General features: G+C 40.7%; 1 protein-coding gene across 1 annotated transcript; it reads right to left on the bottom strand.

The window, feature by feature from the left end:
- Positions 1-749: 749 nt before the first annotated feature.
- Positions 750-3,488, bottom strand: TCF21 (transcription factor 21). Its single transcript, XM_055534684.1, has 2 exons — positions 3,039-3,488; positions 750-1,288 (listed from the first exon to the last, which is right to left on the bottom strand). The coding sequence occupies exons 1-2, from the start codon at positions 3,486-3,488 to the stop codon at positions 1,199-1,201; spliced, it is 540 nt and encodes a 179-aa protein (XP_055390659.1). The 3' UTR covers positions 750-1,198.
- Positions 3,489-21,651: the final 18,163 nt, after the last annotated feature.

Genomic DNA, 21,651 nt, shown 5'->3' with positions numbered 1-21,651 from the left:
GCCGCGGGCTGCGCTGGGGCAGCGAGGGAACCCGGTCCCAGGCTCCTCGGACTCGCCTCTCTGTTTATCTCAACTTAATCTTCCCCAACGAGCTGTTCCGTAGCCTGGAAGATGTTTAAATTAAAACCCAGTCCGCCGGAAGTCGTGGAGAGGCGCTGAATGCACTGGCTAACGTAACAGAAAGGCAGGCATGCGCGTTGTTAGAAGTAATTCATTAATTATTAAGAAAACTATATGATACACATTGCAGCCCCTCGAAAATCGTAGAACACATTCCAGAGGTATGGCATTTACATTTTTCATCGCTCCCTTTATTGCTTCACTCGTTTGCAGTTCTGGGTTGCGTGGGTTCATGTCTGCACCTGGAAGGTTATAGAATGTGGGTTTTACCTTCCTGCTTGTGTTGGCAATTACACTGTGGGATACCTGAAAATCAGATTTTTCTTTTTTCTTGAATTGTATGACTGTTCTTAACTTTAATCCTTCCCTTTCTTTGTTTAGTTACATTATTTCTATTTGTCTTAAAAGTAATCTGCACACTTAAGACTCGTTTCTTTTTGAGGTTTCAGTGCAAAATATGATTTGCACCTTCATGGTGGAAATCGTACTTAATCATTTTCTCTCAAATAAGTTTGGATTGAGGTTCAAAAGGACCACTTTTATTATTGACCTGCCCCCATGGTTCCCCACCTTTCTATTCCAAATATATTTTCCAAAAATCACACCAAACGGCAGGGCTTTTAGCAATATAAAGAAAGATTTATTTTTGAAAGTAGCAAAACTTGTTTGAAAAAAATATATCTTTAAGTGAATTACTTTATAAATGTGACTGTCAAAGTCAGCTATTCTATGATCTACATTTTACAACATATTGTACAAAAGATACACATTGATAGGCTCTTATTATCTATTTATATATTTATAATTACATATTGCACTTGGACCAGCAAGGCTCGCAGAGTCATTCACGGTAGAAGTTAATAAAGTTAAATAGATGGGAATCGTTGTAAGTACAGTTGATGTTTCTCTGGTTTGGAAACGAATCTCCTCGTCGCTGTAAAGTGTTCTCGCGGGGTGGGACAGGGAGAGGAGAGCTGCGAGGGGGAAGCAGAGACAGAGAGCGGGGAGGGCAAGGGTCGCCTTCCCCTGGGCCAGCTCCCCTCGGGAGCGCGCCTTTCCCAGACTCGCACCTCCAAGGTCAGGACGCCGTGGTTCCACATAAGCGGCTGGCGGTCACCACTTCTTTCAGGTCACTCTCGGGTTTCCCGGCCACCATAAAGGGCCACGTCTGCAGGAGAGAAGAGGGTGGAGGAGGTAAGTGGCCGTGGAGGAGGGGTGGGACGAGGCCGGAGCCGGAGACCAGAGTAAAGAGCGCGGGTGGCGGCAGGCGGTAAGTTGGAGAGGCCCGTTATCTCTGCAATTCACTCTGTGACCTAATGCGCCCTGTGACTGGATAAAGTAGAAAGCGGTCTTGGCGCCAAGTCACAGCTCGAGGTGATAGAGCAAAGAGGGGCTCACACTAGGTTCTAAGTGAAAACCCAAGAGAAGCACAGCCCGGCGGCAGATGCCGCGGTGAGACTGAGCAGGGAAGCCGAGAAGGATCTCGAACCGCTGGGCATCGGGTTCAAGGTGAAGCGCCCTTCTGGCCCTGGTCAGGCTCTTCTGAGGCCCTGGTCAGGCTCCCAGCCCTCTCGCTTTCACCCCCCAGGGATTTCACTATTTCTAACTTTCATTCCATCACAAAGGCGGGCTTTTCATCACCGTTTCGAGATTAATCGCCAGCTCTTAAAAACAAATAATGTTAATAAAAGAATATACAGGCGAATTTTCAGACTGTCTTCCTATAAGGCTGAGCAAACACAGCTTTCTCTTCCCTTCTTCCTGATATTTATCATAAAGCTCACTTAAGGTTTCTTAATCAAGGATGAAGGCAGCAACAGCTGTAAATGAAGGTACTGCTTTCATTTTAGGTCCAGATTTTTAAAAGCTATTTACTCAAGAAAACTTGACTCTTAGTGAAAGGAAAAACACTTTCTATAGCAAAATATGGTTTTGCAACCCCCTCCCACCCCCACCCCCACCATTCCTGAAACCAGTTCAGAGAGAAGACCACTCAAACCTTCAAACCTGTCTCCCTAGTGCTGACTGATAAGAAGACTTTTAAGAGGAAAACGTCTCCTTCTTATCATATATAAACAAAGGTGCTAGTTAGTTTTTGTTTTTCTTTAGAGCCCGGAACCCTTAAAATTAAATCAAATGCAAAGAGGGAATGAAAATACATTTCTTAAACAGTAAAATGCCTTTGAGAAAAATATTAGGTTCAATGAGCATTACTTATTAAGATAAAAAGTAACATGTTCTTAAATCTTGAAGGAGAGTGACCTATTTTAATATTATTTATTACATTAACAGTCGTGAGAATGTACTGATTATGCTGATATTTGCTAAAACTTCTGGGATTCAAAAGTGTTAATCCATCGACAGAAGAAGTGCAGAATATTTGAACAGTTGATAACTTACGTGACAGTTATTGGGGGGCACGATGTGTTCATATGTAAAGTTCTACGTATGGAAGACTTAGGGAAAGAAACAGAGTGGGATGTTTTTATTTACAAGAAGTAGAGGAGGAGGGAGATCAAGTTCTACTCTGGGTAAAGGAAGAATAAAAAGATTACTAAAATGCCTCCTTAGCGCGTAGCATCTCCTCTGTGTCCTCTGTCCGGCACCAGCCCTGAAGGCACTGGTGCGAGTGCGGGGGATCCCTCCTCTTTGCCAGCTCAACGTGCTTGCAAACTCTTAATTGGGCTGCCACGTCAAACACTCGCATAAATCACCGCGTTCCGCAACTTGGAAGGCAGAGAGCGAGGATCGTGTGGGGATCGCCCGCACGGTCCCCTAGAGGCACTGGCTGGCGGTGACCAAGATGCGCGGGTCCCAGCCCGGCGCGCACCCTGACACCGGGGACCCACTGCGGGCGCGCTGTGTCCGGGGTGCGGGGAGGGGGGAGCGACACGCCGCCACCACACCCGAAAACTTACCAGGTTGACCGGGTGAATATAACCGTTCTCGTACTTGTCGTTGGCCAGGATCTGCCTCAAGTGGGCGATGTAGCTGGACGCCAGCCTGAGCGTGTCCAGCTTGGAGAGTTTGGTGTCCGGGGGCACCCAGGGCAGGGTGGTCTTGAGCCTGGAGAAGGCCTTGCTCAGCACCCGCATCCGGGCTCGCTCGCGCGCGTTGGCCGCGTTGCGTTGAACCTGTTTCCCCTCCTGGCTGACACCGCTCAAGGGGCTCTTCTTGGTGGGTGCCTTCCTCCTCTTGCCCAGGCCGCCGCGGCCCTTCTGGGGCGACCCGGCCTCGCAGTTGGAGCTCTCCTCGGTGCTCTCGTTGGAAGTCACAAACTCCTTATTCGAGTCCATTTTCAGCCCGTCGCAGTCCAGCATCTCCACCTCTTGAAGATCCTCCACATCGCTCAGAGAGCCGGTGGACATGTTTGGGGGAGAGGATGAAAGAGAGAGGGAAGGGAGAGAGGAGAGAGGGAAAAGGAGAGAGAGACTTCGAAACCAATGAGCCCCCGAATGTGGAGTATGAGGCGGCCACCTCGGGATGGGGAGCCGGGAGGTGGGGGTCTGGTTGGGTCTCACACCCTTTTCCTCTTCGCAGAGTCGGGAGGAGAAGCCGCGAGGGCTTCTGCGGGCAGGAAACCGACGCGCTGTTTCCCCACCCCCGGAGTCGTGGCCGGAGAGGATTCTGAGAGAGCGCGGAGGAATTCGGTGGACACTAGGAATTTATCTGGGGAATAGAGAGGCGGATCCTTGCCGCCCAGGGGAGGGGCCTGCCAGGCCCCAGCAAAGCTCTTAGACCCCTTTCACAACCCGAGGGAAACTCTCACGCAGGGCCCCTGATTTCCAACTTGTAATGGAAACCAACTCCACCGCAGGACGTGAATACCAGTCACCTTCTCCCACTTTGGGATGAACCAGGGAACACCGGGGCCCACCCAAGCTCCTTTCCCAGGGCCCATCTCTTAAGGCCGGCTTTCCTTCTTAAGAGGTAATAGCTGACTCTGTCTGAGAACTTTAGGAAAACGACCACATCTCTGCTTTTTCTGGGCCTTAAACCCACAGATCTCATCCCCCAGCTCCCCACTTCTTCACAGAAAACACCAATGAAAATCTAGACACGAATCCACCACCTCCTGCCAACACTATAAGACTGTGGCTTTTCCGAGATATCTTCTCACTTTAACTGCGGCGAATTAAGACAGTAGGTGCTTTATAGGATCTTTAGGGTGATGACAGAAAGTACCAAAAAATCCACTTGCGCCTGGTCACTTTAAAGATATCAAGGAATTGCCCATGTGTACACAGCAGGCATAACCATTGCACACCCACCCACAACACACACATTTAAGGGGGCGTGGGGGGAAATGAGATAGAGTAACATGGATTTATGGAAAGTATTTTGTTAGTTGATAATCTTTTCTTAATGAAATTAAAACTTTCCCCTTAATTTCTAGAGATCCATTTAATATTGTCTTAAAATGTTAGTTGCCTCAGACATCAACTGGTCCCGTGATGTCTTCTGCTTTCTGCCCTCCCAATGCTGCCTTCTTTTGGCTAGCGGGATTCTGCTTGTAAGGCTGACATTACAAAACATTGACCAATATTATCCAGTTAAGAAAGGTTCTTTTTTCTACCCCTAACTCCAGCCCCGACCATCTTTCCTGGAGAAGAAGAAAATTCAAGGAGTAAGTAGAAAAGCAAGGGGACCAGAAATCGAGTGATTGAACGACATCGATGAAATGAAACCAGAGACACAGAAGGCATGGATCTCTCTTGCTAGTTCTTCTCCAGGTTTTCTTTCCTTGGAATTAGGCACTGAAGTTGAGGGGCTGGAGCAGAATGTAAGAGCGGATTCTGAGCTTTTGGCTGGGAATCTGTACCCCTCTGCTAAACTGAGATACGGTATCTCTAATCCTGGGCTCAGCTGGGAATTCACTAACCTCTAACGTTTTGTTTTGTTAGCAAGGTCTTGTTTGCTTTCCCCCTATGCTGTAAACTAAACAGATTGTCAGCAAATCAGCCTTTATTAATGAATTAGGGAGACCCCCCCCATAATATCTTTGCCCAGGATCCAAAATTTGTTAATCACCAGTGTAGAGATTTATGAGCTCTCTTATTTTCTGTTGTTTGTGCAGGTGGAGATTTAAATGACCATATCCACTACCAAGATTTATTACGAGAGTGATTGATGTTATAAACCAGGAAAAGGACTCTTCCCACAGCAGGGATGATAGAAATATCAAGTTGAAGTTGCCTTTGTCTTTATGCACAAATGACCCAGCCCTACAACACAGAAAGTATAATAATTTAATCTGAGATCCAAGACAGCATTAAGAGAACACTCAACAGGCCTGTTAAATGTTTCCCCTCTGATTCCCAAACTAGATTTCTTTGATTTACCCTCCCTTTTCTCAGTCTTGGTAAGACATGAAAGTTAAAAGTTATTTTTAGACTAAAAGAGCTATGTGAAAATGGGCATTGACCAATACTTTGTGAAACATGTGTATGTGTGTGTGTGTGCGCGTGTGTGTGTGTGTGTGTGTGTGTGTGTGTAGATACTGAGATATATGCAAAATAACCACAGATTATTTATTTGGGCTCTGGAATGGGATGATAATGAAGAATTTGAACTATGGATTTACCACATACAAGGCTAGTAAGCTCAGAAGATTTTACTTGGAGTCCTTTTCTTACTGGAGGGAGAGGGTCTGGTTTTCTGCTTCACTTCAGCTGGTAAACTACTGAGACTGTGGGATAATAACAATCATAGTGATATGTACAACTGACTAGATTTCTGCTGTCTGATTTTCTAAGTCTGAAAGTGTGCAATAAATATCAATTTCTTAAAAATAGCAATTTCTAGAAAGGATCAAAATAGCTTCATGTCACAAGCTGAGTTTATGTGTGTGTGTGTGTGTATGCAAGCGCCTAGTAATTAGTATTTTTTTTTAAGATAAGTAAGAATTAAGTCCAGTTATCCTGCAGTGACACATTTAGACTGGGAAGGATGAGTGGATTGATAATGAACTTGGGATATTTGTAAAAACTCTCTAAGTGATAGCTACCAGTTTGGGAGCAAGCTATGAAGAAGGCTGTTATTTAGGTACCTTGATGTGCAGTCTTGAAGACAATAGATTAATATGAATAATACCTTTTCCTCTTGACATTTTGTGTCTACCCTGCTAATAAACACTTAGGGACAGGTGGATGGGGGGGAATGACTTATTGTTGGATTCTACCAAGAAAATCAGTTAAGCTGTAACTTAAACTGTGCCAGATTCTCCCAAAATATAAACTATAATTCTGTGAGAAGAGACGCATTTTTGAGAAACTGTATTAACTCTTTCGATAACAAGAGAAATCCTTTCAACATTAAAGTTTCAAAGAGCTAAAGAGAAAACCAGTGGTTTGAGAGCATGAGGTAGTTAACTGAAAGTTCTTACCTTACTTTTAAGAGAGAATTTATGCCCCCAAAGACATCTGGCCAATTTGTTGCACACTTCTAACAATTTGCTCTGCAAGAAAGGCTATCTTTGAAAGATTTCAATGCTAAGGAAAATTTATCTCTAAAAGTAGTAAAATGAAGATTAGACGTGGAATGTATCCTTGAACGTAAATCCTGGTTTATCAACTGATAAATTTTCAGGAAGTTCAAATTTGATTCAGTCGCACTTGGATGGGATAATTTGCTTCCTTTTTTTATGAGAGGAAAAACATCAAGGCTTCTTTTGAACTGACTTCATCTTCCATCACATTCTCTTTCCCAGGGGAGTAGAAAAATATGTCTTTAAATTTGAATTTTAATCCTTTTCTCATACTCCCTACTATTTGTCCAAGAGGCATACAGGCTGGCAAATTGGCAAAGGTGCCAATTTTCTCTTTGTTTCTTCACTGATAATTAACACCTCCAGATGTGCTATTTTCTTTGTTTGATGATAACCACCACCAGTTCAACTATATGCTGACCTTGCATGCAAATTGACACCTCTTTCTCCATTGACCATCATTGCCCCTGTATCATGTGCCATTGATGGATTACTTTCCATCTTCAGCTTATAAGACTATTGGAATTTGACTCTATTTTATTAAATTTTAACTTATTTTGTTAAGTGAGCATTATCTCCCCTTACTAGTTCTGAATTTATAATTTATAATTTGATGCTGGCCTGTTATATTTGGCAGCCAAAGTGCACACAGCACTAGTGAGTGAGACTGGTGGCTAATGGAGGACATCAGTGATGGTGATGCTATTATCTTTACCTGGCATCATTTTAAAAAAAAAATTTAGTTTATTGAAGGATAGTTAATTTATAATGTTATGTTAATTTCTACTGTACAGCAAAGTGGTTCAGTTATAAATATACTGTATATACATTCTTTTTCATACTTTTTCCTACCTAGCAATGTTTATGATCAGTATTCATAAGTTCTCTTGGTGTTCACCTTACCCTCCCCCTCCTTTTCACATTTAATTCGATGAATTGTATATCCAGTGCTATAACACTGAAGTTTAAAGCTGGAAAACAACAGTAAAGTCCAAAGAAAGACCCATCATGGCTTTTAGACCCAAGAGTTAATCTTATATTCCACGTGCTCCATAATGTAACTCTGACAGCAACCAAGCCTGAGCACGTGAAGGACAGAGTCTACCATAAGGAGCAAGTGAGCTGAAGGAAACTTAGATAGTGAGAGGTAAAATTCTCACATTTCAAGTTGATTGTCCTCCTAAGTCTTCTAAGGCTGACTTACTTGATTAGACCTGCTCAGTATTAGGAAAGAAGAGAGGAAAACCTGAGCAACTCTCCTCTCAGGTGCCATACGAGGTTCTTAACCTCCATTCTCCCATTGCATCAACAGAATCTCTCCTTTCTGTTGTCATCATGAAAGGAAGAACTGCTATGTGAAATGAAAATCTTTTTTTAAGTTACATTTGAAGTGTAGTAGATTTGCAATATTTCAGGTATACAATAAAGTGACTCAGTTATATATTCTTTTCCAGATTATTTCATTAAATGTTATTGTGTGTGTGTGTGGGTGTGTGTGTGTGTGTGTGTGTGTGTGTTAGTCGCTCAGTCATGTCTGACTCTTTGTGACCCCATGGACTGTAGCCCACCAGGATCCTCTGTCCATGGGATTCTCCAGGCAAGAATATTACAGTGGGTAGCCATTCCCTTCTCCAGGGGATCTTTCCGACCTAGGGATCAAACCCAGATCTCCTACATTGCAGGCACATTCTTTACTGTCTGAGCCTCCAGGGAACTCCATTAAAGGTTATTATCAGATATTAAATATAGTTCCCTGTGCTATACAGTGGGTTCTTGTTGTTTATCTACTTTATATGTGGTAGTGTGTATCTGTTAATCCCCAATTCTCAATTTATCTCTCCCCCGCTTTCCCCTTTGGTAACCAAAAGTTTGTCTTGTATATCTGCGAATCTATGAAATGGACATCCTAATAGTAATGTGTGCCAGAGACTTTCCACAAATAACAGTGAAGTTTTAGAAAAACCTGCTTGAGTGATGACTTTTCCATATCTTCATATAAAGCCTGAGCAAAACCTCCCAAGTTTTCCTAAAAAGAATAAATCTTAAGTATTACATGAATGATACCTATAAAGCATTACACGTTTTTTTTTTTTTTTTTTTTTGGGCGGGGGGTAGTTGCTTCACCGCATCGTGCTCGTTTCTGCTGTACTACAAAGTGAATATACATATGTGTATACACATATGCCCTCTCTTTTGGATTAATACGGTTTATCGATGGTGATAAAACAGAGGCCAACTCACAGTCAGCCCCCTGCCCGTCACATTAGGAGAAGATGGGCATTACAATCAAATCTTCCTTCTGGTGGTTATCTGTGTGTAATTACATCCCGTGGCAGGTACTTTGAACCTTGAGGAGCCAAGAGTCATGAGTCATGTAGTTTAGCTCCTTGGACCATCAAAAAAGTACTCAGAGTGTGACTCTTGACCTCATGAGCATAAAATATTTCCAGGTAGTGTAGAATTTTAAAACAGAGCCCCAGAGGAATAGCCTCTTAGAACTGGAAGGGACTAAGAACCCAGGAGGCTCTACATGGTCATGGATTCTGTGCAGGCTCACATAAGTGGCCAGCCACAGCATTGCCACTTGAACTTGCAACCTGATTTATCTTATAATGCTCCTCTACTCAGAAATATTGCTTTGAATTACTTTTCTTATTTGAATAATAGGAAATGAGTGAAAAACTTATATTTTGTTATCCAGTATTTAGTAATAAAGAATCTATCGCAATTGAAGCCTGTCCTATACAAAATGAGGTAGATTTGAGCCATCCTTGGGTATAATGGTTTGAATTCTGTCTAATGGGTTAAAGTCATGTAAGTTCCAAAGTGACCTTGTTAAAATAAATCTCAGTTTATTATGGGAAACTGATGGGCAGCCCAAGGGCCACTCATTCAAGGAACTCATCCTTAAATCTACCCTCTTCTCCCTATCTCCCCTGCTAAACACTTGTTCAAATCACCAAAGTCTGTTACTAAGATGACTGCAGAAGTCTTCTAGGGGATCCTTTTGCCTCCATCCTCACCTTTCTAAAATCCTCTTCCAACAGATTGATTCAAGTCATTCCTCTTCCCAAATCCCTCAAAACTTCCCATTGTGTTTAATATAAAATTAAAATTCCTCATCATGGCTTACATGACTCTACTTTGCTCACCACCCTCCAACCACATTGGTCATTCCTCTGTCCCTCAAAAACAGTGGGTTGTTGCCACCCCAGGTGCCTCATCCTCGCACCTGTCTGTCTGGAGGCTCCTCCCTGGCTCTCTGGATGGTGGAGTGCTTACTTTTCAGGTCTAAGCTCAAAGTCATCTTCCTGAGTCTCCACTCTGAATATTTCTGTCTCATCATCAATATTTTATTTATTGATGATAATTAATAGTAGCCAACATTGACTAAATGTTTATTACAAACCAGGCATTGTTTTAAGTACTTTCCAGATGAACTCAGTTCTAATAGCAACCTTATGATTTAGGAACCTTAGATGTGAGAAAACAGAGGCACGGGGAGATTAATAAATGTGTTTAATTCATGAAGTTGGTGATCCAGTTGGCTTCTGCTATGTAATAACCCTTATTGGTGACTTAAGTTTGTGTCATTTCTCTTGCTTCCATGAGTTGACTGGGCTCAGCTGGTTGGTCCTCACTTGGGGTCTCTCAGTCAGAAGGTTTCTGGAGTCCTCTGTAGGCTTGATTAGGCTAAACATCAAGATGACTTCTCTCACACACTGGGATGGCTACGTCAGCCAGGGTCTGGCCAGGCATCTCTCTCCGGGCAGCCTCTCCACATGGCTTCCTCAGCCTGGCAGTCTCAGGCAGTTGAACCTTTTACATGGTGGTTAACTCCTTTCTGGGTGAGCAGAAAGTGAGTCTCCTTTCTGTAAGACTCAGGTGGAAGCTGAAGGCGTTCTTATGACCTCAACTTAAAAGTTACACATCATCATTTCAGCCTCTTTCTGTGGGTCAAAAGTAAGTCATGGAGGCTGCCCAGATTCAAGGAAAGGGCCTATAAATGAGGAGATGTGGTTCAGTGTGTGTGTGTGTGTGTGTGTGTGTGTAGGGGAGTGGGGATCATTCTTGGAGGCTGGCTGTTACAGGGGATAAATGGTAAAGTCTGGATATAAACGGGGCAAATCTGAGTCTAGAAACTTCAGTTTAAATTATTGTTACTGTCTTGAAATTATTGTGTTTGTTATTTTCTCTCATCAGTGTAATGAAAGTGTCCTCCTCCATTACTGTAATGAAAGTTTCATGAGTTTAGGGACTTTGTGTTCATGGCTTAGTTGTGTGCTCAGAGCCTAGTGCAAGGCTAACACAAAATCTGTACTTAAAAAATAGTTGTTGAATGATGGGTGGCTGTTCTAGGCCATAGCATGTGGAAAGCACACCGTGAACTGTAAGATATGCACATTATTTAGAGGACTAAACACAAGTTCAGTATACAGTGTCTCAGAGACATCACAATTTACTTCTCTCTTTCTTATAGTGCAGACCTTGGCAGGTGGTCCAGGGTGGGTGGTTGACTCTGCTTCATGAAGATACCCAGACACCCAGGTTTCTTCTGTCTTGTTACTCTGTCATCCTTTGGGAGGATGACTTCAGATACATAGGTGAAGTCATCTTACTCTCACCAGCCCTTGGGAAGGAGGGAAAAGAGGGTGGGGGGCAAGCAGGTTCCTTATAATAATAGTAGCTGGAAGTTATGCATATCATTTCTGCTCCCATTCTATTAGCCTCTTTAGCTGCAAGGAAAGTTTGGAAATATAGTGTCTGAATATGTTCTGCAAAACTCAGAGTTGAGGGGATCCATTGGTAGAAAGAAGGGGAGCCAGTTTGGTTTCTGCCAGTATATTTGTAGCATAAAGGGTCAAATTAACTGTAGCTAGGAGAAAATTTTTTGTTTGATTCTGATAGAAAAGGCAGATCATAAGTTCTTTATGAATTTTGTAATTTGTTCTAAGTACCAGTGGTCTTCACTTATTTGGAGCTCAGAATTAGTTGAAAAATATTTAACAACCTACTTCTGATTATGCATCTGAGAACACTCATTCAGCCTTTCCAGTGTGAGCCATTCCAGCTAATGCTGTGATTAACTTACTCTTGGTAAAATGGCTTGTTAAAGTTACCATATTTGAGAAATGATCAATAAAAATGTGCAGGTTGTTAAGGCTGTTATGACTACTGGCCCTAATTGAAACCTTCTCTGCTGCCTGTTTAATTTCTATCAATCTGATCGTGCTGCAGGTAAATTTATATGGGTTTAGAGCAAATAGAAAACTTTTAAAAATTTATTCATTTTTCTGATATATTTTAAGGCTTCAGTTCAGTTCAGTTCAGTTCGCAACCCCATGAATCACAGCACACCAGGCCTCCCTGTCCATCACCAACTCCCGGAGTTCACTCAAACTCATGTCCATCGAGTCAGTGATGCCATCCAGCCATCTCATCCTCTGTCATCCCCTTCTTCTCCTGCCCCCAATCCCTTCCAGCATCAGTCTTTTCCAATGAGTTAACTCTTTGCATGAGGTGGCCAAAGTACTGGAGTTTCAGCTTTAGCATCATTCCTTCCAAAGAAATCCCAGGGCTGATCTCCTTCAGAATGGACTGGTTGGATCGCCTTGCAGTCCAAGGGACTCTCAAGAGTCTTCTCCAACACCACAGTTCAAAAGCATCAATTCTTCAGTGCTCAGCTTTCTTCACAGTCCAACTCTCACATCCATACATGACCACTGGAAAAACCATAGCCTTGACTAGACGGACCTTTGTTGGCAAAGTAATGTCTCTGCTTTTCAATATGCTATCTAGGTTGGTCATAACTTTTCTTCCAAGGAGTAAGCGTCTTTTAATTTTTCATGGCTGCAGTCACCATCTGTAGTGATTTTGGAGCCCCAAAAAATAAAGTCTGACACTGTTTCCACTGTTTCCCCATCTATTTCACATGAAGCGATGGGACCGGATGCCATGATCTTCGTTTTCTGAATGTTGAGCTTTAAGCCAACTTTTCAGTCTCTTCTTTCCCTTTCATCAAGAGGCTTTTGAGTTCCTCTTCACTTTCTGCCATAAGGGTGGTGTCATCTGCATATCTGAGGTTATTGATATTTCTCCTGGCAATCTTGATTCCAGCTTGTGCTTCTTCCAGTCCAGCGTTTCTCATGATGTACTCTGCATATAAGTTAAATAAGCAGGGTGACAATATACAGCCTTGACGTACTCCCTTTCCTATTTGGAACCAGTCTGTTGTTCCATGTCCAGTTCTAACTGTTGCTTCCTGACCTGCATATAGGTTTCTCAAGCGGCAGGTCAGGTGGTCTGGTATTCTCATCTCTTTCAGAATTTTCCACAGTTTATTGTGATCCACACAGTCAAAGGCTTTGGCATAGTCAATAAAGCAGAAATAGATGTTTTTCTGGAACTCTCTTGCTTTTTCCATGATCCAGCCGATGTTGGCCATTTGATCTCTGGTTCCTCTGCCTTTTCTAAAACCAGCTTGAACATCTGGAAGTTCACGGGTCACGTATTGCTGAAGCCTGGCTTGGAGAATTTTGAGCATTACTTTACTAGCATGTGAGATGAGTGCAATTGTGTGGTAGTTTGAACATTCTTTGGGATTGCTTTTCTTTGGGATTGGAATGAAAACTGACCTTTTCCAGTCCTATGGCCACTGCTGAGTTTTCCAAATTTGCTGGCATATTGAGTGCAGCACTTTCACAGCATCATCTTTCAGGATTTGAAAAAGCTCAACTGGAATTCCATCACCTCCACTAGCTTTGTTCATAGTGATGCTTTCTAAGGCCCTCTTAAATAGTTTATTATCTTAGTCAGGAAAATATCATAGACTAGTGACCTCAACAACAAGCATTTATTTCTTACTGTTCTGGATGCTAGAAATCAGAGATCAGGGTATCAGCATGGTTGGTTTTTAGTGAGAACTTTCTTCATGGCTTGCAGATGGTCACCTTCTTGCTGTGTCCTCACATGATTTCCCTTCCAAATACTTTTGAGGAAAGAGAAAAATAGAAAGGTCTCTTCCTCATCTTCATAAGGGCAGCGATGCTCTTAGACACTACCTTTATGACCTCACTTAACCTTAACTGCCTCCTAAAAGCCCTATCTCCAAATACAGGTACATTGGGGGTTAGGGTTTTGACATGAATTTGGAGGCAGAAAGGACACAAATCAGTCCCTGGCATTTGTCTTTGGAAATGATAACTGGAAAAAAAGCTTTTCCTTATTTATTATTATTTTCAACTTTCAATATAGTCAGGATATGCCTAGAACTGTCATCTGAGGGTGCACTGTATTCCAGTGTTGTTATTTCAACCACAATGACAACAATGACAACAGACCTCGGACTTTGTCTTGCTTTCCTTTTCTGAGGAATCATTAGGATGAAGAGCTTTAAATCCAGATTCATGGTCTATGACGAGGAGGGTCATCTGATACTCATTCTTAAAATTTGAAGAGGGCAATCTGCCTAGAGAAAGGAGGACCATTTTTTAGTTAGAAGCATTAAATCAATTCTAAAGAGCCCATCAAGTAGAAAAACTTAGGAATTCTCCATCCAGTGCATTTGAGTTTTCCACACAGTTCCCACACAGAAATAGACATAGGTTAGATCAATGCAGTAATAAAATTTGATAAATGTCTTTTTGGGGATTACTCTATAGACAAAACAAACAGTTGATTGACTGTACTGGGGTCTTTTTAACTGGTCACTCTGACATATTTTAGATAAAACCAGTATTATTTTCAGCTAAAATTTTAGGAAAATAATAAACTGCCCCTCACATGAACTATTAAGTTCTTTCCCTTTTACCTCAATTGCAGAACTGACCACAGTGAGATAATCTACCCAGGAAGAGTAGAGTATAACACTTCTCAAATGAATTTAGGTAGAAAAGTGAACTAAATGTTGGATGGATAATGTAATGCTCACATCCTATTAAATTATAAAATGTGGATGTTCTTAATAGAATTATGATTTTTGTTCTTATGTTTTTCTCTTAAATTATTGTGGCAAGTAGGACACTAAGGAACTGGGTCTAAGTTCTGCTTATACAACCAGTTTGTTGTGTGAACTTGGACAAGTCTTTTCATTTAACTTCACTGGGTCTCAGAGCCCTCCTATTTAATCTAATAACAGCAGACAAAGGCCCTAAAGTGTTTAGGGTGTGTTCGTTGAGATGATACAAGTACAATGACTTAGTTTAGTGCTTAACATGGCTTCCTTGGTAGCTCAGCTGGTAAAGAATTTGCCTGCAATGCAGGAGACCCCGCTTTGATTCTTGGGTTGGGAAGATCTTCTAGAGAAGGGATAGGCTACCCACTGCAGTATTCTTGGGCTTCCCTGGTGGCTCAGCTGGTAAAGAATCCACCTGCAACATGGGAGACCTGGGTTTGATCCCTGGGTTGGGAAGATCCCCTGGAGTAGGAAATGGCAACCCACTCCAGTATCCTTGCCTGGAGAATTCCCATGGATGAGGAGCCTGGTGGGCTACAGTCCATGGGGTTGCAAACAGTTGGACACAACTGAGTGACTAAGCACAGCACAGCACAGCACAGTGCTTAGGATGTGGCAGACACTTACAGATAATGGTTGTTGTGATGATGAAGGTTGTTGCTATGACTTTCAATAGTTGCATTTCACTTCCTCCCACCCATTTTCACTTTAGGCGAGGGGGTAAGATTATAAAGGATATGGCTTTCAACAGCAATGTCAACAAAGAAATCACTTTCAAGACTTCCCTGGGGGTCCAGTGGCTAAGACTCTGAGCTCCCAATGCAGGAGGTCCAGGTTCAATCCCTGGTCAGGGAACTAGATCCCACATGCTGCATTAAGATAAAAATAAATAAATTTTAAAATATGAAAAACAATTGACCTTGGCAGAAATTGCTTTCTAACAACTGAGCCCTAAAAATGTGGGGGAGGACAGGAGTAATTTCAATATCTAGAATTCTGTCCTAAAAAAGCAGCTTATGATGGCAGTCACAAAATTAAAAATCTATTCAGTATTAAGCTATAACTACTATAAGTTTTCCCCTTCACTTTCTGGTTATTTAAATGTTTTTTTTTTTTTTTTAATTAGAAATCATTCTTCTTTCCCCCCCAAATTATATTTTTGAAGTCTAGACCATGGTAGAATAAAGATATAGCATGTTTTATAAAGGCCTTATAGTAAGTTACTGATATCACTAAGTTTGACTCTAGAGGTAAAAATCATAAATTTCTTTATCATTCAAGTAGCTGTATTTTTAATTTAAAAAGCTATTGCCAAAGATTAATAGACACATTAATAGCTGAAACTCCAGTCATTTGGCCACCTGATGTGAAGAACTGAATCATTGGAAAAGACCCTGATGCTGGGAAAGATTGAAGGCGGGAGGGGGAGGGGATGATAAAGGATGAGATGGTTGGATGACATCACTGACTTGATGGACATGAGTTTGAGTAAGCTCCAGGAGTTAGTGATGGACAGGGAATCCTGATGTGCTGCAGTCCATGGGGTCAAAAAGAGTCAGACATGACTGAGCGACTGAACTGAACTGAACAGACAGATTTATATTTATATAATAGTCGTATTTATTTGGGATATTTATTTTAAATTTGATGCTGGGTCTCTTTTGACTTTCTGTGATTTTAAAAAGTGATGGAATTCCATTAATAAATGGCTTTTTTTGGCCTCTATATGGACCCGATTTTAAATAATTGCTTGCATTTCTTGAAAAGAAAATAGACTATTCATAATGAAGACAATCTGCTGCCTATACATTGGCAATGCTGTTACCAACTTTGAAAACTAGATTTCAGTAAAAAAAAAAAAAAAAAAAAATTGTTCTAACTGAAAGCCAGAAGGTCACATCTTATAATCCTGGCCTCCAACTTCATTTTTTTCTTTTAAGGATTTTTTTTTTTTTGATGTGTACCACTTTTTAAGTCTTTATTGAATCTGGTCCAGTATTCATGTTTAGTTGCTTAATTGTGTCTGACTCTACAACCGGATGGACTGTACCCTGCTGGGCTCCTCTGTGAATGAGATTTTCCAGGCAAGAATAGTGGAGTGGGTTTCCATTTCCTCCTCCAGGGGATCTTCCTGACCCAGGGATTAAACCTGTGACTCCTGCGGCTTCTGCATTGTAGGTGAATTTTTTACCACTAGCGCCACCTGGGAAACCCCTCTGTTCTATGTTTTGATTTTTTGGTTGCGAAGCATGTGAGATCCTAGCTCCCCAACCATGGATCGAACCTACACCCACTTCTTTGGAAAGCAAAGTCTCAACCACTGGTCCACCAAGGAAGTCCCTTTAATTTCATTCTTATTAAGAAAGGCCAATAACCCTTGTCTATTGACTTAATGACTAAAGAATGAACTTAGGGATTTTAAAGAACAAGACTTGCATTGATTTCCTATGGCTGCTGTAAGAAATTACCACACAATTGGGTGGCTTAAGGCAACAGAAATGTACACTCTCACAGTTATCAAGACTAGAAGTTCAAAATCAAGGTGTACACAGGGCCGTGCTTTCTCTAAAGCTTCTAGAGAAGAGTCCTTTATTGCCTCTTTCTGCTTCTGGTGGCCATATTATTATGGGTTCATCGGTGAAATATGAGAACTGATTAGATCTTAAACAGCAATTTGTACTAACATAGAAATCCACTGGATCAGTGGGAGTAATGCTGAAGAGTGACCTCCCTGAGGGATTTTCTAGGTGAGCTATTATTTTAGTAGCTAAATTTAGTGCACTAAATTATTTAGTGATAGTTCAGAGGTATATGTGTGTTAAAACATATTGGCATATAGAAATAATAAAACACATTGGCATATAAAGACAATAAACCACATTGGCATATAAAAAAACTCACATTGTATTAGACTTCCATTTTTTATACTAGCAGTGGTATTGACATGTACCAAGTGAAACTAGTTAAAAGAATAATGTTGTTTTAAAGCCCCTGTAGATATTCTTATATCTTTCACTATAGAAAGAATCAGGAATAAAATATTCTTGCTCACATCCTAAAATGCTCATGAATTTTTAAATCAAGTGACTGATATCTATTTAAAAAGTGTTCAGTGCCAGAGAAACTCAATCCTGTTGAGATACCAAATATCTGGAATAATGTTCTTTTTAAATAACATAAAAAAAGAATATAGTACAAACTAAGCTGATGGCTATCTGTCAGGTGGCCACATGCTCTGTCATCTAATAATTTTCTCTACAGGGAAAATGTTAAGAGTGATAGTGCCTTTTTTAACTGCTTGTTTCTAGGATGTTAAACTCTACACTAACATACTTCACTTACGTTGTTTGTACATATGCAAAACCATTAGAAGAATTTTCAGCTTTAGCACAATCTATGCCAATTTTTTTTTTCTCCTGAAATATCAAGATAACTGAGACAAAACTGGTGTCTTGGGAAAGAGCCTAAATTATCTAAGTAATTCCTTTCCTTATCTGCTCCACAAACATAATTGTAATTTAAAACATTATTGAATATTTTAGCTTTCTTTTCATATATTTTAGCTTTAAGTCTGTCCATTTTGTGACAAAAAATGCTCTGTTTCATTTAAATTATATCCAGAATGGGATTGATTTGGCCAAATCAGTCTTATTCCTGGCTTTCTTATAGTTGGTTTCCTTTGAAGACATGTTTGGTGTGATGTCCTATTTCAGTTAACAACTACCAGGTCACAAACCAAACTCAACTGAGAGTTGCAAACTTGTGGAAACACAAAACTTACAGGCCTCTGACAAAAGGAAAGAGGGTTTTAAAAGGAGTAGGCAAGGCATAAGTTATCATGAAGGCTGTGGGTAACTCTATAGGGTAAGTAGCCATTGACCTGTCCACCGAGTTACTGAAACCTCTCCCGGAGCTCCAGGAAGGAAAATAAAGTGTTAGTAGAAGTTTCCTGTAATCCTTCCTCATCATGACATAGGATCCCTTGGGAAATCGACTGCTGTTTTGAGATTTCTCTACTAGTATGTGGAGTGGTAGTTATCTTCCCAGTGTCATACTGTAGGCCCCTTAGCAAATAATCCAGCTCATTCTTACTCAGCTGCCATCTTTAATAGCAAGTCTTTTCAAGCTGCCAGACCTCTCCTATTTTCGCTTTACTTTAAAATGCTCTAGTTAAGCAGTCTATGTAAATGCTAAAGTTTAACATACTGAAGCTGGTTGTTCAAAAGCCCAAATAATTTATTAATTGCCTTAAGTGAAATCAAACAACGACCAGATTTAGTATTTCAGAGCTATTATGACAACATTTTAATTTTCAGCAGATTTTTCAGGTATAATATATATACCACAAACTTCACCCTTAAATTAAAAAAGCTGTTGGTCAATTTGTAGAGGTATGCAGCCATCTCTATGATCACAATCCAACTTTAGACCATTTCTCTCACTCTGAGAAGTTCCCTCACTCCTGCCCTCAGCCCTAGGCAAACATTGATCTGTTTTCTATAACTATAAATTTGCCTTTACTAAACATATTCGGCTTCCCAGGTGGTTCAGTGGTAAAGAATCTGCCTGCCAATGCAGGAGTCTTGGGTTTGATCCCTGGGTTGGGAAGATTCCGCTGGAGAAGGAAATGGCAAACCATTCCAGTATTCTTGCCTGAGAAATCTCAAGGACAGAGGAGCATGGCGGGCTACAGTCCCTGAGACAGCAAAGGAGTTGGATATGACTTAGTGACTAAATAACAACAAAAGTACACACAGAGATATTTATTGCATCCATCTATATAGGACTTGACATTAGATCTAAAGACATTTACTTCCTTTGGAATTGATTATCCCATTCTTTTTCTCATTCACCTTTTGGGACTTTTCACTACTCATTAAGCAGCTCTATTAGAGAGGAGGGAAAGGAGAGGAGGGGAGGTGAAATTCAAACCACTCAATGTTATTTCAGTGTTGATAGCAAACTGTGCTGGTAAGCGGTATAGGAAAGACATTGAAGTTAATGGCCATACTAATTTTTTTGTTGTTGTTATTTGTGAAACTCACTTTAGAATGCTCTTTCTTGCATTGTTTAGACTCCCAAATAAAAATGAGCCTTTGTATTGGTTCTGTGTCAAGTGACAGAAGACCCATCATGGTTTAAGCAAAGGGAATTTATTGGTTGTTACACATGTAAAGTCCAAGGATACAGTGGGCTTTGCTAGTCTGTATCCAAAGGGACGGGGCTTCCTAGGTGGCTCAGTGGTAAAGAATCTGCCTACCAATGCAGGAGACATAGGGGATACAGGTTTGATCCCTGGGTCAGGAAGATCTCCTGGGAGGGCATGGCAACCCACTCCAGTATTCTTGCCTGCAGTATTCCATGGACAGAGGAGCCTAGTGGGCCACAGTCCATGGGGGTCACAAAAGAGTTGGACACAACTCAGCATGCATACACATATCTAGACAGATAGGTGGTTCCCAGTTCTGCTTCTCTCTGACTGTATGATTAACCTCTTTTAGCTTCATAGGGTTATTATGAGGGTGATGTGAGAACACACACACACACACACACACACACTCACACAGATGAGTACATCCTAAGTTTTCTATGATCATGACCTTTTGCTATTATTTATGAAATGGCAACCCTCTCCAGTATTCTTGCTTGGAGAATCCTGTGGACGGAAGACCCTGGTGGGCTGCCGTCTATGGGGTTGCACAGAATCGGACATGACTGAAGTGACTTAGCATAGCATGTATGCATTTTATCTTATGTTTATTGTATGCTCCAAGTTATGGTTCTTTTTCTTCCCCTTTCTCTAAGTAAAATATTTTACTTCTCTGACAATTTAGATGTATATCTTAACCTAAGGTTTCTAGAGAAATTAATCATTATAGTCTGCAATGTGAACTTTTACCAATTCTAAGCTAGAAATCCCAATCCTATGTGGTTGAGCAGATCCACTTAGCAGGAAAATTTCTGTAAACAAAATGATTGTAAATGCATTAAATGTAAATGCATTTAATTTATGCATTTTAATAAGCATTGACTAACACACCAATTTCAGGACAATTAAAATTCTTAAGTTCTTAAATTTTTAACATAATTACGACTGTATTATTGTTATAATTTTGATGAAACTATTAGCCATGATATATAATTATAAATCACTTTTCTTCCATATGACATTTAAATAAGTGCAAAGCAAAGAATTACATTCAAAAAAATCTATATCTTATGCCTTTTAAAAGACTAAATTTCACTGGGACCATATCATGTTTTATATTCCATTTCATTTGGTAGTTTTATAGAAATGTAGGTTTATTTCCTCTTTGTAACAATGCCTTCTGCGTTCATTATTAAGACTTTATAAGATTACAAACTTATTTCATCAACATTAGCCTCCAAAAAGTAATATTTGTATTTAAAAGGCAGTAAATAATTTGCACTAAGGTGTGAAGGACAAGTTGATTTACTCTCAGGAATTACCCACTTATTAAAAGCAAATGTAGTAATAATTTGGAAGACTTTGATTTGAAGGGAAAGAATTACTTCATATCAGGAGGGCTGAGTGCTTGACATGTGTCATCATGTTTAATTCTCATAATAACGTTTCTAGGTATGTGTTATCATCTCCCTTTACAGACATAAAACTAATACTTAGAGTGATTATCTGCCCAAGTTCACTCATTCAGAAGCAGGGAGAATTTGATGGAATCCAGGTTTTTCTGACTGATATTTCTCTATTGCTTAATTACCCCTTTCTGATAGAAATCTTTTTCAGTGGAGTAACTTCCAGATGCCTTGTCAGATGAAATGGTGTTCTTTGAGAAGGGGATTCTTGGGCAATCCTTCTTTTTATAATTATTTGAACTATTTCAGGGACATGGTTTGGTAGTTTTAATATCTGAAGATGCCTATATTAACTGCATAGATAGGCACATTGACTTACTAATTATGCTCATATTTTTACGAGTCTTGAAATTGAGATACTCCTGTTCCTATGGGTACCTCTGTTCCCAAGCGATGGACACAGAACATGTGAACCCCATTCCTCTGGAACAGCATTAACTACACAAGCATTCACTGAAAAAATAAATATTATGAT

Source organism: Bubalus kerabau, chromosome 9, assembly GCF_029407905.1.
Source record: "Bubalus kerabau isolate K-KA32 ecotype Philippines breed swamp buffalo chromosome 9, PCC_UOA_SB_1v2, whole genome shotgun sequence".
NCBI classification, from domain to species: Eukaryota; Metazoa; Chordata; class Mammalia; order Artiodactyla; family Bovidae; genus Bubalus; species Bubalus kerabau.
Note: the sequence above shows the minus strand (reverse complement) of the source record. Positions and strands in the feature narration are given on the sequence as shown.